Source organism: Phyllostomus hastatus, unplaced genomic scaffold (assembly GCF_019186645.2).
Source record: "Phyllostomus hastatus isolate PE091 unplaced genomic scaffold, TTU_PhHast_1.1 phas_scaffold_501, whole genome shotgun sequence".
NCBI lineage: Eukaryota > Metazoa > Chordata > Mammalia > Chiroptera > Phyllostomidae > Phyllostomus > Phyllostomus hastatus.
In genome coordinates this window covers 50,348,426-50,364,838 of record NW_025334033.1, presented here as the reverse complement: position 1 = coordinate 50,364,838, position 16,413 = coordinate 50,348,426, and the positions used below count along the sequence as shown (strand labels likewise).

Genomic DNA, 16,413 nt, shown 5'->3' with positions numbered 1-16,413 from the left:
TTGCCTTCTTGGGCGGGATAGGTTGGAGGCTCCCTGGGCAGGGGACTGGTTAATGCATTCGCCTGGGAGCCAATCAGAACCCAAAAGTAAGAAAGGGGCGGGGCTTAACGCGTAGCTGGCACAGCCACCGCAGCCACCGCAGCCACCGCAGTTACTGCTCTCACCTACGCTTTTGTGTGTGTCTGTACCCCACGGAGAAGATGACCGTGGGGAGGCCTGCGGGAGTCTCTGGCGGCGCTCGGAGCCTTCAGGTGAGGAAAGAGAAGGGGAGGAATCAGGTATGCGCCCCGAAAGTGATCCCTGAGAGGAGACTGTTTGATGTTGCCTTGGAGACAGACGGCAGGGGCGTGCCCCCGAGGGGCGTGGGATTGATTAGCTTTGGCAGCAATTAGAAACTCCATACCCGAACCCCTTGAGCCTCACGTCAGGTTCTTTGTAGAACCATAGCAATCAATGGCCCTCTCAGTTTTCGCTTATCCTCTCAACTACTCTAGGACTAATAGTAAGATTGTTGTCTCCATTTTGTAGAAGAGGAAACTGTGGCTCAGAGAAATTAAGAAATTTGCCTCCAAATCCATAGAAACAGAAAGTAGAGTGATGACTGTTTAGGGCTGGCCAGGGAGTGTCGGGGTGAGGAGGAAGGTGAGATGCGGAAGGGTCCGGAGGGTTAGGAAAATGGAGTGATTGCCACATGGTGCGGGGTTTCTTTTTGGGGTGACTAAAATGTTCTAAAGCTGTGGTGATGGCTGCACAGTTCTGTGAATATACTAAAACCCGTTGCACACTTTAAATAAGTGAATTTCATGAATTTCATGCGATGTGAATGATATCTCAATAGTGTCATTTAAAAAAGGAAGTTATCCTAAGATCACACGCTCCTCAGTAGCGGAGTGGGGGCTAGAGCACACACATACCTTTGACTCAGAGTCCAGCGTTCTTTTCACCATTAGAGCTGGACCTTAGAGAACCCAGTAAAGTCATCGCCAAGGTCACCTGGAAGCCTGCAGCAGCCCGCTCCCGCTGGTTTCCAGCTGCAGTCAGTCAGCCTCTAGTCCCATCCTGGTAGCACCGTGCCGGCAGTCTGAGGATGTCTGGTGCCACAGTCCTCCAGCCACCCTAGCCTTCTTTCAAGAGTCAAGTTTGTTCCTGCCTCAGGTCCCTGCCTCGAGGCCTTTGAGGTTCCTTGCCCCCAGAAACCACTCACACCAGATCTGAGCAAGGATGGCTCCTTCTCATCAGTCAGGTGTCAGTCCGAAACTCCTCCACAGTGAGAAAGTAAAAATCATCCCAGGCAGGGCTGAGAAAGGACAACTCAGACTGTAACAGACACAGGTGAGGCCAGTGGCAAGATCAGCAGAAAAACGGTGCTTCTCATTGGACCACAAGGAACCTGTAAGATGCCTAAGGCCCCCTTATCAGTTGTTTAACCAGCCCCACTTTGTTCGTGTCACCTTTCGAATACAAACTGCTCAATCGTCCACTTACTAAACTATGCCCTCTTCATGGCAGCATTCTTCCAGTGTTGATCCCTGCTTCCCCTTACTCTTGTCAGAATTATCCAGGACAGTCTAACCCTAGGAGAAGGCCCTCTCCCACCCTCTTACTGAAAGCTACCCCCGCCCACATTGTCTATAATTTTCCATGGTTTACTGCAGCAAATTAATAAACCCAACTCTGATTATAGTACAAGTATACACATGTATCACATTATATCTCTGTCTCTACATAGATATATATAGTCTTTATTTGATGGGCTTTTGTAGCCCATCATATAAAGAAAGCTCCCCATAGCCACTCCATCTCTGTAATCTCAGTTTTATGGCTTTCACTTATAGCATCTCCCTCCTTTCACTAAAATGTAAGCTTCTTGAGAGTAGGGACCTTGTCTTGTTCTCAGCGTAATGCCTAGTACATAGTAGTCGCCTGATACATATTTTCTGAATGAGTGGAGTATTTAAACCCCATTGGGTTTCCCACATTCTAGAACATTGTTCATTCAGCTATGCCACATGGTCTCTTCTGTTAATTATCCACTCCTAGTAACACAGTGGAAATCAGCTAGAATATGAGGAAAGCAGAGGTGTAGACAGGGGAAACAGGAAAAGGAGGATGGCAAAAGTTGGTAAAACCCAAGTTGGGCAGGGCCCAAAGTGTGGCCGGCGTCATGGGTAGGACTCCTGGAGTACAGGGGGCAGAATGCATGGAACACAGTCGGTAGGTGCTCTGTAAATGCTCATCGTACTGCATGAAGCAGGGACCTAACTTTAGCTCTTTGCTTCTCTCTTTCCTGTCCTTTGTCAACTGAAGGTCGCTGCCACAATTCAATGCCAACAGAAGTTCCCAATTTGGGGTGCAATACAGGAGAGCTTTCATTCAGTAAAACAGCTCAAGTGTTGCAGCTCAGTTTGCAAACCTGGGCAACACAGCCACAGCACAATGCTGGCTTATATAGAGGAGGGTCTTCCACCTGGTCCCTGAGGGATCAATTTTCATGCACATGAGGAATCCAAATGTACACGGTTTGATTAGTCCATAGATTTCACCTGTTATGATGGGTCAGTAAATATGCAAATAAGGGTATAGTTGCACAGCTCCAATTGGACAGGGTAGGTCTTCAGCCTGTTGGTTGAATTACAGTCCTGAAGCACTATTATAAGGGTCAGCTCAGATGGCAGAAACAGTGCAGGCAGCTCAGCCTGCAGCATTTCCCTGATACTCAGTGTGCATCTCTGTAAACAATGGCCACTATACTCTGGTTATCAATTTGAGCCCAGTTCACCACAAGGAGCCCTTCCTGGCTGTTACATTCTTTCTTGGGGTTGATACCTCCAACCAAGCATACTCCACGAATTTGAGAAATTTCTTTAGAGCAACGAACACATCTTATTTTACTTTGTTCCTCCCAAGTCTCTAATACACAAGCTTATTCAAGGTGAAATTAGCGGTTCTGTTTTGAATACATTTGAAATTATAGTTTGACCCCAGTCTATTCTATTTCATTTTAGATATTTCCCCCCAAATCCTCCTCAGACACAGAGGCAGAAGAGGAGCTGTCTGGGAATGGGCTGGTTTTGCCGAGGGCTGGCAAACTTGATGAGTTCCTCAGCCTAGAGGAGACAGATTCTACTTCTGACTCAACTGAGAGCTTTTACGAGACCCTGCAAGCGCTAAAGCAGAAAGGCAGGTGGTGCCTGTCAGAATCCCCTCATGAGTCTGAGCCAGACAGTGATGAGAGCCTCTCTGAAGATGAGGACCTGGAGAGGTTCTTCCGAGACAAAGGCAGGGAGAAGCCACAGGCCCGGGACCCCCCGGCTCCAAGGTAAGGCACTGCAGTTTAACAGCTACCATGTTTTCCAGCTCTGCCCCAGTCACATTCCTCTTCCTCAGCAAAGCAAAGGCTGTTACGTAAGTTGCCATGTACCCAGGCTCCAGCAGAATCAGCTTTCAGGTCCAAACATGTGTTCTGATTCCTACCCAGCAGTTCTCAATCACTTTGGGTAACAGTTACCTGAAGCATTGGAGTTGCCTTTCTCAAGCACACTACCTCCCTGAGAGTGACAACAAGGTGCATTGACCTTGGCCAACCCCCATTTGCTAAATGTATGTGCACTTTATCTCATTTAATATTTATTTGCTCATCCCAATAACCTTTTAAGTAGCCGTTATTTTTGTCATTCTGCAAATGAGGAATTGAGGTTCCAAAAGAACCTTGCTCACGGTCACACAGCTGGTAATGTTTTGAAGCAAGATTTGAACCTGGCTCTGTCTGACTCTTAAGCCCTGCTCTGCACCATTGTACTGTCCCCCATGTGAAAATAAATTTGAGTGCAAAATGGCAATTCTTGGATCACTTTTGAGCAGAGATTACCTACTAAGGCTGATAGATGGCCTGTGGGAAGGAGGACGGACAGGTTGACAAATGCAAAGGCTTTGAGGCCTGTGGGTCTGTGATGTTAGGCTGAGAAGCTAGATGCAGCCTGCTGGAAGGGAGGACTAGGGCAGAGCCGGGAGGAGGATCTGGGAGGAGCCAGGAGAAGGATCTGGGAGGAGCCAGACCCTCTGGCTGCCCTGTCCTCCAAGCACAGGGCAGCTGCTTTCTCCCTCCAGGTGTGGCTCCACACGACGCTGCAGCTCCCTGAGCAACGTGCCCTCTGACATTCCCAAGTTTCAGTCCCAGCCACCTGCAGGCTCCAGGCCTCCTTCCCAGCACAGAAGCATCAGCTCCTGGGCATCTTCCATCACCGTCCCTCAGCCGTTCCGTATGACGGTGCGCGAGGCCCGGAGAAAGGCCCAGTGGCTGGCCTCACCGGCCTCCTTCGAGCCAGAGAGGCAGCAGGCCCAGAGGCAGGGCCAGGAGGAGGCTGAGTGCCACCGGCAGTTCCGGGCACAGCCGGTGCCTGCGCACGTCTACCTGCCCCTTTACCAGGAAATCATGGAGCGTAATGAGGCCCGAAGGCAGGAAGGGATCCAGAAGAGGAAGGAACTGCTCCTCTCTTCTTTGAAACCCTTCAGCTTCCTGGAGAAGGAGGAGCAACGAAAAGCCGCTCAACAGAAGGAATTGGCTGCCACTGCTAAGGCCAAGGTCTCCAAGCAGAAAGCCACCAGAAGGATCCCCAAGTCCATTCTGGAGCCAGCCCTTGGGGATAAACTCCAGGGTAAAGACATCCTTGTCCCCTTGCTGCCGCTGGCCTGGGGGTGCCCTGGGGATTTAGTCAGGCTCGGGGGTCAGCCTGACTTGGAGAGGAACTGTTCAGGTGGACCTGCCACGCTCAGTGCAGGCCAGGGCATTGGGTTGGGTCTGTCTACCTAAGGGGGAGCCCTGCACGGAGCAAGGAATGAGAAGAGGTCTTGCAGGGCCCCCCAGCTTGTCCTGCGGACCTCTCCCTCAGTGAGCAGATGCAAGGCCTCCGCAGCAGCACACATGTGAGAGCAGAGAGCCAGTGAGACAGCCAGTGACCAGCTTAGACCAGTGCCACCACTAGCCGGCTGCCCCGAGGAAAGCCCCCACCCTCATCACCCTGGTGAGGTGCTCATTTCAAGAAGTGCAGCTCAAATAAGAGACTCAGGCTTTCTTGCTTGTTCAGTAACATGTGCCATGCCCCAGGCACTGTTCTAGGCTGCATGGACACATGGCAGGGAGACAGATTATAGACACATAATCACAATTGTGACAAGACATTTGCAAGGATTACAGAAGGAAGCCAGGGCGTTCTACATAACAGAGGGACCTAACCTAGGGCATGGTGAGGGGTGGGCAGTGGGGGTCCCCAGAGAGAGCGAGCACAGAGGCTGACCCTGCAGGATGAGCTGTGTGAATTTGATGAAGAGGGAGGAAGAGTGCACCAGGCACAGCTAGAGTGTGGAGGTAAGAGAAAGCTGAGCCCCTCTGGGGGGTGGGAAGGTAGAGGAGAGGGAGTGTGGGGAGGGGAGAGGCAGGCTCAGGCCAGACCTGGGGCTGTGCAGGCCTTGGGAGGGAGTTGGGACTCCACCCAAGGACACCAGGGAGCCACTAGAGGGTTTCAGTAGGGCGGGCATGGCCAGATCTGCAGCTCAGGAAGACTGCTCTGGTTGCTGTGCAGATGCTGAGGGGGGAGGCGCAAGACTGGAGGGGCGTTGATCTAACAGGAGGCTATTTCAACAATTTAGTTAAGAAATTATGAAATTAAGAGCAGGGATGATGAAAAGAGGACTGAAGACAGGTTAAAGGGGTATGAGACAGCAGAACAAGTGGCTGATGAGATGAGGGAAGGAGGATTCAAGAATGACTGGGGCAATGGGCTTGGGCATTTGGGTGGGTGGCGAGACTTTCTCCAAGATCGGGAGTCCCAGGAGAGGAGCAGGCAGCTGACCGTTCTTCCTGCTCCTCTCTGGAGAAGGAACTGTAGACAGCACTCAGTGGATGTGATGGTAGCTGATTCTGCCACCTGATTGGCCCCCGGCAGTGGTGTTCCAGTCAATGATTATTAACAATCTCTCCAGGAAAAAAAAGCAAGCCGATTTGTAGCGATTGCCATTTCCCGTGGTATAAATATGCCTATCGGGGCCAATTTCAGGCTTCCCACATGATGTCAGCTGGCTCACAAAATTCCTGAGAAGTTAACCATCAGCTCCGGCACATCACCGCTAGTGTTTAAAAGAGAGAACGTTCTCCAAACCCTTTCGTATGAGTCTCAGTCCCCTCTCACTCATCACCAGCCTGGTTTCTCTCCACAGAGGCTGAGCTCCTCAGGAAGATTCGCATCCAGATGAGAGCCCTAGACATGCTCCAGATGGCCTCCTCCCCACTCACCTCCCCCAGCGGCAGAGCTGACCCTCGGCCCCGCACGGCCACCCGAACTCGGGAGGAAAAGCTTGGGTTTCTGCACACTGACTTTGCATTCCAGCCTCGGGTGAATCCTGCCGTCCCTGACTATGAGGCCCTTTACAAGGCCTTCCAGAGAAGAGCTGCCAAGGGAAGAGACACCCGAGAGGTGACTCGAAACAAGCCCTTCTTGCTGAGGACCGCCAGCCTGTGTCGCACTCGGAGGCCCTGTGATGCTGCCGCCACTAGAGGGAGGGAGGTGAGAGCCCAGGCAGTTGTAAATCGGGGGGTGGGGGGGGGTCTGAGGCCCAAAATCCAAGGAGGACCACATCTCAAGGCATTTTTCTAGATTTTTTTTAAACACCAGTTCAGGTGTAACCAGATCCACAGACCCACAATTCCTATAAACTTAAGACCACAAAAATACTTCTTTTGCTTCCCTCTCTCTAGGGAAGTTGCAGAAATAAGTTCAAGCAGGTCTGGAAGGCAAGGAGTTGGGATCAATTGTTACGCCCCTATACCCATTCCAAAGAACTCTTCTCATTTGATTAAAAATTTCAGGATCGATATCCAGGTCTGTCCCAATTACTAAACTTGAGCTCTCATTACCCTGCACTTTAATCCCAAGAAAAAAGATTCTTGTCTGACTAGTCCTTCACTGAAGTTGATTCCAGTTCCGGTAGAAACTAATCACACATGCTCTCCCACCAACAACACCAGCCTTCGTTCCCTCTAGGACTCACCACAGCCGCCCACCACGCCCCGGCCGAGGAGTCATTCCCTGAGCGGCCTCACTTCCCTCTCCGCCAACACCCTGCCTGTGTACATCACAGATGCCACCAGGAAGAGGGAGTCCGCAGTCAGGTGAGTGGTCAGGCTGCAGAAGACCCATAATGCTCAGATCATGGCCCATGTGATGGAAATCACCCTCCTGCTGGGCCTCCTCTCCTGTCATCAGAAAGGCCCAAAGGGGTGGGAGGGAATTCTCTGGTCAGGACAGAAATACACATGGTCCCCCACACTTAGTGCTGGAAAACACCTCGCTGTCATTCAAAAAATACAGGGGCTTACTCTGTGCCAGGCATAATGTTAAGGCTGGAGATGCCTTGTGAAATCTGTAGTTTAATACCTAGTCTAAAATATAGCAAAGCAAAGAAGCAACTACCTTATTTGGTGATAGTACAGTGACGAGGGAACACAGGGGACTGGGGGGGCAATAGGAAACCTGGGGCAGGGGTCTCTCGTAATAGATGTTTACAGTGAAAGCTGAAGAAAGAGGCATAGATAGGCCCAAGCCTGGAAAGAAAGAAGGTTCCAGACGCAGAGAACAACATGAGTAAAGACCCACAGATGAAAGAGGAGGGAACCATCGGGAACAGGAGTTCAGAGAAGCATGGGGACGGGCGGCTGGCCCTGCCAGAGAAGACGAGGCATCCATTGCACGTATTTGAGATTCTCTGAGACGCATCTTGGAGAACCCTCAGAAGTCTGTTGGGAATTGGGCGCCTCCTTATTTTGAACTCTGACCAACCGCACTCTGTCAGGGTGTTGTTCTCATCAAGCCACAAGAGCTGCCCCACTGGGCCTCTGACCGAGGTGAGCAGAGGACGAGCATCTCGGGGCTTCCCCGTGCGGCTCACGGGAGCACACGGAGCCAGCCTGGCCCTTTAAGGCCCACGAGGGATTGTAGAGATGTACTGAGAATCTAAGGGATATTCCCCTTTCCTCAAATTTCATAGAGCTACTGAATCAAGTCTAAGTGCCTCAGTATCCTGAGGTCCCAGTAAGATCGGCGTCAGGAGCCAGAGGCTGGCCGGCCTGTGGAGGATGTCTGCAGATGCCCTCGAAACAGGGATTTGGACATGCTACCAGATCAAACTTCAATGTCTCCTTCCTAATCTGTCCATTTGAGTGTAAACACCCAAATGCAGGAGTCCTGACTGTTTTTTCTTTTGGTAGAATTCTCCACAGTACCCCATCGAATATTCACAGAAACCAAGCGCTACAAGTTGACCCCAAACCGTGCATCAAAAGGGGTCCACTTCTAGTTTCCTAGAGAGATGCAGATTTGTATTCCCAAGGGGCCAAGCCTCCAAGCACCACCGAGCCCCCTGGTCACAGCACAGTTTATACACCGGGGGCAGAGGCGTGGAGTCAGATACCCTGGCTCTGATCTTGGCTTTTCCACTGGTGCATAGGGTAGCTTGGAGCGAGTGGCTTACCTTTGCTGAGGCTGCGTCTCCTTGCCTGTAAAAAGAGTATCATACTCTTAGTTGCTAGGGCAGTTAGGGTTACACAAGAGGACGGATATAAAGCACGTACGGGTTGTCTGCACTAGGTCAGGGTAGGTGGCTCAGCAAGTGGTAGGTAGCTGTTTGCATTTTGCTTCAGAATAGGCAACCAGCTAGAATGTTTGGCTATTTAAGTAAGGATGTTTTAACTCAGGTTTTTCAGTTCAGTGAGCGAACTTCTCCTGGGATGGAATATCACTGTATCGAGTGCTGTGGAGGTGTCATGTGCCCCAGCATTCAATGCCAGAATCTTCATCTTCCTGAAATGCCAGGGAGGTAAATTACCCACCCCATGCACAGAAAACACCGACTCTCCAGAGAGGTCACCAAGGCTGCATTGAAATATACCCAAGTTGGTCATCTGTATTCTTTGTCTGCCTCCCCACTTTAGAAGTTCACTCGAAAAGAGGGACAGAGCGGATGAGAGCACCCAGTGGCTGGAGGCGCACAAAAAGAAGCGTCAAGCCATGTCTCAGTCTGTGGCCTTGCGCGCGAAAGCCATGGACCCCCATAAGAGCCTGGCGGAGGTGTTCAAAGCAAAGCTGAAGGAAAACCGGTCAGTGTCCTCCATGTGTCCAGGGTGGACTGTCTTGGGACCCAACAGATCATTGGCCTTGAAATCGGCAAAATGGGGTTATTAGGGTGGGCTCCGCTAATTACACAGTCGTGGGTTTTGCCAGGCACAGTGAGGAATTTACAGTGTCCATGGGTCTCACTCTGCTTAATTGGAATGAAGGGTATTCTGGATTGGAAAAAGACCGATTTTAAACATCATGTTAATCCCAGGAACAATGACCGTAAAAGAGCAAGAGAGTATAAGAAAGAATTGGAGGAAATGAAGAAGAGAATACAAACAAGGCCCTATCTCTTCGAACAAGTTACCAAGGTAAGACTAGACCACCATTCATTTTCTGTCTTTGATGAAAGGGCTCTTAGAAATTATGAAATTTACTCTCTGAGCATTAAACATTTCCTTGAGGCTCAGAAAGATTCTAAATCGGGCCATTTTATTCCTACCATCTTCCCCCAAAGTAAGCAGTGTGATAGTGAATGTTGTTGGGCTAATTTCACCAAGACTGGACTCCAGGGCATCTGTAATGGGGTATTTCACTTCCTGGAGTTTTCACTGAGTCTGGCTTTCAGTCTGACTCAGAGCAGGGGCTGGATCCCAGACGCACAGGGGCAGTTTGGCTGCGCTAGTAGGTGCACCTCTCACTTACTAATGTGACTGAAAACCCAGTCTTTTCTGCTGTCTGGAGCCACCACTCAAAGTGCTGGGGAGACGGCTCTCCTGCTGCGGTGCTGGTGCCCTGGGCATCCGAGGCCTCGAGATCTGGCACATTTTTAGGTCTCCCAGGACTGGGACACCCACAAGCACCCCGCAAGGCCCCTTCCAGAATAAGTGCCTTTCAGGCTGGAAGAATCATTTTAACACGTTCTCTCGACTTCTAAGGAAGTCTAACTCAGTTGAGATGTCCCTAAGGAAGCACAGGAGCTACCTGAACAGCCTTAGAAAGGCCACCATCTCGGGCAGCTCTGGGCTACATCAGATTCTGAGGACCACTCTCCTCTCCAGAGTTTCAGGCAAAAGTTGGGGTTCCCTAGTGACCTGGTTCCAAATGCTGGGTATTGTCTCCATCTTACAGCCAGTGCATTATCTGGGCCTTTCTTGGGTCCACTCCTTCCCACCCACATGCCTGTCACATACTGGACTGTCTCGGATTTACTTAGTAGCTTGTGTTGTTCAAAAACTCTCACGCTGACCTTCTCTTCATGTTTTTTCAGCAAGCTCATGCTCAGAGCTCAGCAGGCTTTTTACGACTCTAGGAAAAATGCAAAGTACTTGACAGGATTTTGCTCTCAAACACTTAAAACAAGTGAAAAATCTTTTCTGGTCCACATGCAGACCACCTATCCTGTTAGTGCGGCTTATTTTGTTGTATTTTAATGTTCCTGATGATGTTTGGTTCCTTACAAATCTTCAGTTTGCAGTCCATCATTTACATCTCGGTCTCACTTGGTCTTCCAAAAATCCAAGTCTTGCTTCTCAAAGGTGTGGCTCTCTAATAGATATCTGGCATCTCCTGGGACTTAGAAATACAGAATTGCAGGCCCCATCTGAGACCTACCAAGTAAGAGTCTACACTTTCAACAAAATGTTCAGGTAGTTTCTATGCAGATATGCGCCCACTAATTGGGAAGGGGGTGTGAGCAGTATTGTAAGGATACAGGTTAAGCTAGTAATTTAGAATTATCAAGTAATTCACGAGACAGCTCCAGCAGATCGATTCCCATCCCACAGGACCTTGCCAGGAAAGAAGCCGAGCGACGGTACCAAGACACCCTGAAGCAGGCCGGGCTGGACGAAGACTTTGTGAGGAACAAGGTGCGGGGCACCGGCGCTGTGCACTGGAAGGAGCGGTCCGAAGTCCACCGTCACCCCAGGTGCTCTAATCCGGGGTGCTGCTGTCACTCTGCAGCTCTCTAAGGTGCCACTGCTGTAATGCCCCTGGCAGGAACCTTTAGAAGAGCCATTCATTTTGAGATCACTATCCTGTAACTGTAGGATACCATCCAGAGATCTCCAGGTAACGCATTTGGATTTGGAGATTAGTGCAGCTGTGAGTGAAGTATCATCATTGTATGTAAGATCTGGATTCCTAAAATCTGAGACATCTTTTTTCCATTCTAGTTCCAATACCATCAGTCAGAAGTGTTTCCACTCCATCTTTGAAAAGTCAAGTAGCCCTGGACAGTGTAGCTCAGTTGGTTCGAGTGTGTCCTGTACACCAAAAGGTTGGGTGTTCGATTCCTGGTCAGGTCCCAAACCTAGGCTGCAGGTTTAATCCCTGGTTAGGGTGCTTACCAAAGGCAACCAATCAGTGTTTCTCTCTCTTGCTTCCTCTCTCTTTAAAATCAACAAACATTTTTTAATGTTTATTGACTTATTTTTTTAGAGAGGGGAAGAGAGAAAGGAAGGGAGAGAAACATCAGTGTGTGGCTGCCTCTTGCACACCCCGTACTGGAGACCTGGCCTGCAACCCAAGCATGTGCCCTGACTAGGAATTGAACTGGTGACCCTTTGGTTCACAGGCCGACATTCAATCTACTGAGCCACACCAGCCAGGACTAAACGTATTTTTTAAAAAAGAAAAACCATGTATATTTTTTACTTCCCACAGAGTGATAAAACTGTCTTTCTAGCACTCTTAAAAGTAAGTTGTTAGCATCATCTCCGCCACTGAGATCATATAAGGTGAAGGGAGAAAGCACAGTATTTCCAATATTCTCAGTTTCATTTCTTAAGTCCTACTGGCCCCTTCCCCTACTTCCTATCCCCACTTTCCACCTAGAAATTTCCTTTTATATCATATATAATGAAAATGTTGAGACCATCCATAAGCTTTACATAATGCTTTAATTAAAAATTTTTTCATGTTTTGATTTATTCTGTAGCACCCATGAAACTACAAAACGCAGCATCAGAAACCCACAGCAAGATTTGGAAGAATCTCTAGAACAGCCTACAAGCCCCAAGAAAGAACAGGAGGAGCTGCCTTATGAATTGCTAGATAATCTGAAATCACTTGCTTAATCGGTACTCTTAAAATTACTGCTTTTCAGTAATATTAAGCAGCCAGCATGGGGTTGAATCAGGCGGGCAACAACTGCGTTCAAGGTAATCAAAGTGGAGCAGCCCGGAGTGGAAGGAGCAGAGCCAAGTTAACTGTCTGTCCTTCGCGCCTCGCACTCCAACGTGAGGACAGAAAGGGCGCGAGCCTCCACGCCTCCAAGGGCCATTCAGAACCTAAGTGGGTCAGATGGGCTGGCTGTGAGACAGCAGTAGGAGCCTCTGCTGGAATACAGACCTGGGATTGCCAGATCAACTGCATTTTCAACAGAAGCCAGAAACCCACACACTGGCAACTAATTTAAAAATGCCCTGGCTGGTGTGGCTCAGTGGACTGAGTGCCAACCTGCAAACGGAAAGGTCACCAGTTTGCTTCCCGGCCAGGGCACACCCCTGGGTTGTGGGCCAGAGCCCCAGTTAGCGGGGAGGCAGCTGATAGATGCGTATCTCCCACACTGGTGTTTCTCCCTCCCTCCCTTCCCCTCTAAAAGTAAATAAATAAAATCTGAAAATAATAATAATTACCTGGGACTATTATATGGGCAAAAGAAAATGGCTGGGGGTTGACAGGTTTGTAACTTCTAGTCCAGGGCTTGTCAGCCTCAGCACCTCTGGCATTTTGGGCCCGATGAGTCTGCTGGGTGCAGGGAGGGGAGCTGTCTTGCACACTGGAGGAAGTTTAGCAGCGTCCCCGGCCTCTGCTGGCTAGATGCCAGTGACACTCCTCCAGCTGTGACAGCCGAGTCTCTCTAGATACTGCCGAAGGTCCTGGGGCGGTGGCGGGGAGCAAAATGTCCCCAGTTGAGAACAACTGCTCTAGTATAAAAGGCCATAACAAGTAAAAACTGGCAATTTTAAGACTATAAGTAAGGGACATGAACTCAGTCTACATTACCCCAGGATGATCACACATGTCATTTAAAACGGTTCTTTCCCGTTCTCCATTGGGAATGTGATCTGTGCGCGTGTGTGTGTGTCAGCACGAGGTGCATTTTAAATAAATCTGAAACTCCTCTGAAGCCATGGTTTTCTACTAGTCATTGGTCCTGAGAAAACTTTTCTTCTCACCAACTGTAATTAGATATTCTCTCTCAGCAGCTGAAGAGACAGGATAATAGCACGAGTACCCACTCTAATGGGAGCAAGTTTCTCTCTCTTTTTTTAACTTTCTGGGAAAAATCAAAAGTATCTGCTATTGCCCATTTTCCAGACTGAGACACGGTCCTTCCCGTGATGACGGAGTGATACTCCGCTGACTGTGCTCTGGGTCTGCTCGTTAGGGATGAAGATGCTCGTGTCACGCTCCCTAAGACTCCTGAGCTCGGGTTACCTGCAGGGGATCCTACGGGCACATCACGACCTCACCCTAAAGCGGAGACGGAACCATTTCTGAATCTCCTCACTAACAAAACAAACTCTGTCTGAAACGAGAGGCCAAGGAACTGACTGGGCTGTTTTGTTTATTAAAGGGAAAACAACTGAAGCTCTGAATCGTGATTTTTTTAACTAAAAAAACCCCACAAAAACCTTTAAACATGCTACTGTATGTTCTATAACAAAGAAAGGAAAGTGACCACGTAGAGGGGTATGGGACACGACAGTACCTCAGCTGGGCCAGGTAGGGATTCAAGTAATTTATTTATTTTTTTGCAGCCCAGTGGCGAGAGTCTCTTACTCGGGTTGCTAAAGGGAGGGTGTCACCACAGAACCGACACCACTCCCTTCTCCAAAGCAACAAGGCATCTGGAAAGCTCAACTTCTTGGTGAAGTTTTATGGTTGGTGGCAGGACTCACAGTTCATCCACGTGAAAACACAGCTTAGTCTGGGATGAAAGCTCTTCATCGGAAAACCTCTCAACAGTTATACAGAGAAACTTCAGCCAACATGTAATCAAGTTCATTTCTGGGAGAAGTCCATCCCAAAATTTTGCAGGGGGGAGACCGGTAGGTACAGTTACCCAGCCCACATCCACTGCTCTCTTCCGTCCCGCACCAGACAGTCTGAAGCGCAGCTCTCCTGCGTTCACCCTCCACGCCAGGGAAGAAGCCAGAGGAGGAAGCGGGTCTCGTGGTTCGCAGAGTCACTCGGGTTCTGGCGAACCGGGAGCCGGAAGCAGCCGTTCCCACGGTGTGAACCCTGGGATCAGGCACGGCTGCTCTTCCAGGATTCAGCGCCCAGGCTCATGTCCGCCTTTCAGTTAAATCTCCTTGGTTTAGTAACTGTAAAAGAGCAAGAGAAATCTGGAATAGGCCACCACCGAATAAAAGGAAAATAATTCATACTAAGTAAAAGGTTTATGAGTGGGAGTAGGGGGCGCACTGCAGGGTTAGGTCAAGGACATCTTGCTCCAAAGTGAGACACACGCGTACACTGGCCTTGAGACAGCACTGCGGACACTTCCTGATGCTGTCGTTTTCACTGCGCATGAAATACCCTGCGTCTGTAAGCCAAACTATGGCGTGCGCAGTCGTGTACTCCCTGGTCAGTGATGGGGGAATCTTTAACTTACAGGGCAATCAGAAATGGTAAAACCAAGAATCTTGTCAGTCAGTGTTAGCCCAAGCACATCCTGCAAGTTCAAGAAGAAATGAAAGGACTTAGAAGACTATTCCCAAAGAGTTCTACATGAGAACTAGACCCCACTCAGAAGAAATTCAGGGAGTCCATGGGCTTAGAGCACAGGCGGCAAACACAAGGCCCGAGGGCCGAACACAGCCCTCCACCTGTTTTATCCGGCCGGGCACCTTGTTTCTACCTGGCGGGAGCGCCAAGCTCTTGCTTAACTGTTAAGGAGTAGTTACATCTATACAGGCCTAACATTACATTCGGCCCTTTGAAGGCAAGCTCAAGGCTGATGTGGCCCCCGGTGAAAATCAGTTTGACTCCCCTGGCTTAAAGGAATGCCCTTCCTGTGACGCAGGGAGACAAGCCTGAGGGACTGCAGCAGGGCGGCGGCTACGGCGGAGGATCTCCTCTACACTTACGGTGGTCTGCTGAAAGGTGGTTTTGTACAGTAATAAATGAAATTAGGTTCCATTTTATTATGAAAAGAGAATGAGATAGGAATAATACAGTGAATTCAGAATACAAATTGGGCTTATTAAAATCTAATCAGATACATTCTTGAGCTGGAGATGTATATACTTGGTGATCTCAATTTGGATGAAGGTAATTTAGGTAGAATTTAATAGTATAAAATTTAAAGACATTTAAACAAAATTTAAAGATCCCACAGATTTCATTTGATGCTGTGTGCTAGGGATATAAGAATGGTGTTTTTAGAACAGTAAAATGATGGCAAACTCACAATCATTAGCAACCACACCTAAAACAAAAACAAAGGCAAACTAACCAAACAACTAGAACAGGAACAGAACCACAGAAATGGAGATGACATGGAGGGGGAGAGAGAGGAAAAAGGTACAGAGAATAAGTAGCATAGATGGTAGGTAGAAGACAGAAAGGGGGAGGGTAAGAATAGTATAGGAAATGTAGAAGCCAAAGAACTTAATATGTATGACCCATGGACATGAACTAAAAGGGGGGAATGTGGGTGAGAGGGGGAGTGCAGGGCAGAGGGAAGTGAAGGGGGGGGAAGTGGGATAACTGTAATAGCATAATCAATAAAAAACATATTTTTTAAAAATGGTATTTTTAATTTAGGCCAAGATCCAGATGTTTGAGCTCAAACTTAGCAATGGCACTTTATGTTATAGAATTTGTAAATTGTGTTTCTCTTTGTTTTATCCGGGAAACACTCTAAGATACAGTCAAGTTAGCTGGCAATCACTTACACTGCTTCTCGAATTCTCGAACGTGAACTCAAGGTGACACGGGACCCCATTTGGGGTGGCCTGCATCGGCAGGAGACCCAGAAGCCCTGGGGCCCCCAGGGGCCGGTACAACGAGAGCCCTCTGATTCCTGGGAGAGCTAGCAACACGGAGGGAAAAGGGAAATTGTCCAGTTTGAACCAGCTGAGTAAGATGTGGTTTTGATGTATTTTCCACGAAAATGTCTTATACTTGATTTGGTTATTCTGTGATAGTCTTCATGTTATTTTTATTTTTAGAGCAAATTTACAGGAGTCCTATCAGTGCAGCAGTAGATTCTTATAGGTCAGTATGTAACGCGTGGCGACCTTCAAAAACAGAATTTGCAATGGGCATGTATCGTATTAAGGGCTGCAAA

The 16,413-nt window shown here is 48.9% G+C and overlaps 2 protein-coding genes across 7 annotated transcripts in view; one reads left to right on the top strand and one right to left on the bottom strand.

The window, feature by feature from the left end:
- Positions 1-123: 123 nt before the first annotated feature.
- Positions 124-13,699, top strand: FAM161B (FAM161 centrosomal protein B). 5 transcript variants are annotated; one of them, XM_045822671.1, is made up of 9 exons: positions 124-251; positions 3,006-3,319; positions 4,108-4,655; positions 6,214-6,560; positions 7,038-7,165; positions 8,984-9,148; positions 9,379-9,478; positions 10,895-11,037; positions 12,049-13,699. In XM_045822671.1, exons 1-9 carry the CDS (start codon positions 201-203, stop codon positions 12,185-12,187), a joined length of 1,935 nt encoding a protein of 644 aa, XP_045678627.1. In that variant the 5' UTR covers positions 124-200; the 3' UTR covers positions 12,188-13,699. The 5 variants fall into 5 exon arrangements, with proteins under 5 accessions (XP_045678627.1, XP_045678626.1, XP_045678625.1 ...); XM_045822670.1 differs by having other exon boundaries at positions 4,081-4,655; XM_045822669.1 differs by having other exon boundaries at positions 124-278.
- Positions 13,700-13,842: 143 nt separating this feature from the next.
- ZNF410 (zinc finger protein 410) overlaps positions 13,843-16,413 on the bottom strand; it is a 32,523-nt gene continuing 29,952 nt past the window's right edge. For both annotated transcript variants that reach the window (XM_045822674.1, XM_045822673.1), the window contains one exon: positions 13,843-14,443. In XM_045822674.1, the coding sequence (XP_045678630.1) occupies positions 14,405-14,443 (39 nt within the window). In that variant the 3' untranslated portion in view covers positions 13,843-14,404. The remainder of the gene's footprint in view (positions 14,444-16,413) is intronic.

Excerpts from the sequence above, each read along its gene's own strand:
- FAM161B (XM_045822668.1), top strand. The coding sequence starts at position 201 with ATGACCGTGGGGAGGCCTGCGGGAGTCTCTGGCGGCGCTCGGAGCCTT. Across the intron at positions 4,656-6,213 it reads CCTTGGGGATAAACTCCAGG|AGGCTGAGCTCCTCAGGAAG; the intron begins GTAAAGACATCC and ends TTCTCTCCACAG. Across the intron at positions 9,149-9,378 it reads GCAAAGCTGAAGGAAAACCG|GAACAATGACCGTAAAAGAG; the intron begins GTCAGTGTCCTC and ends TGTTAATCCCAG.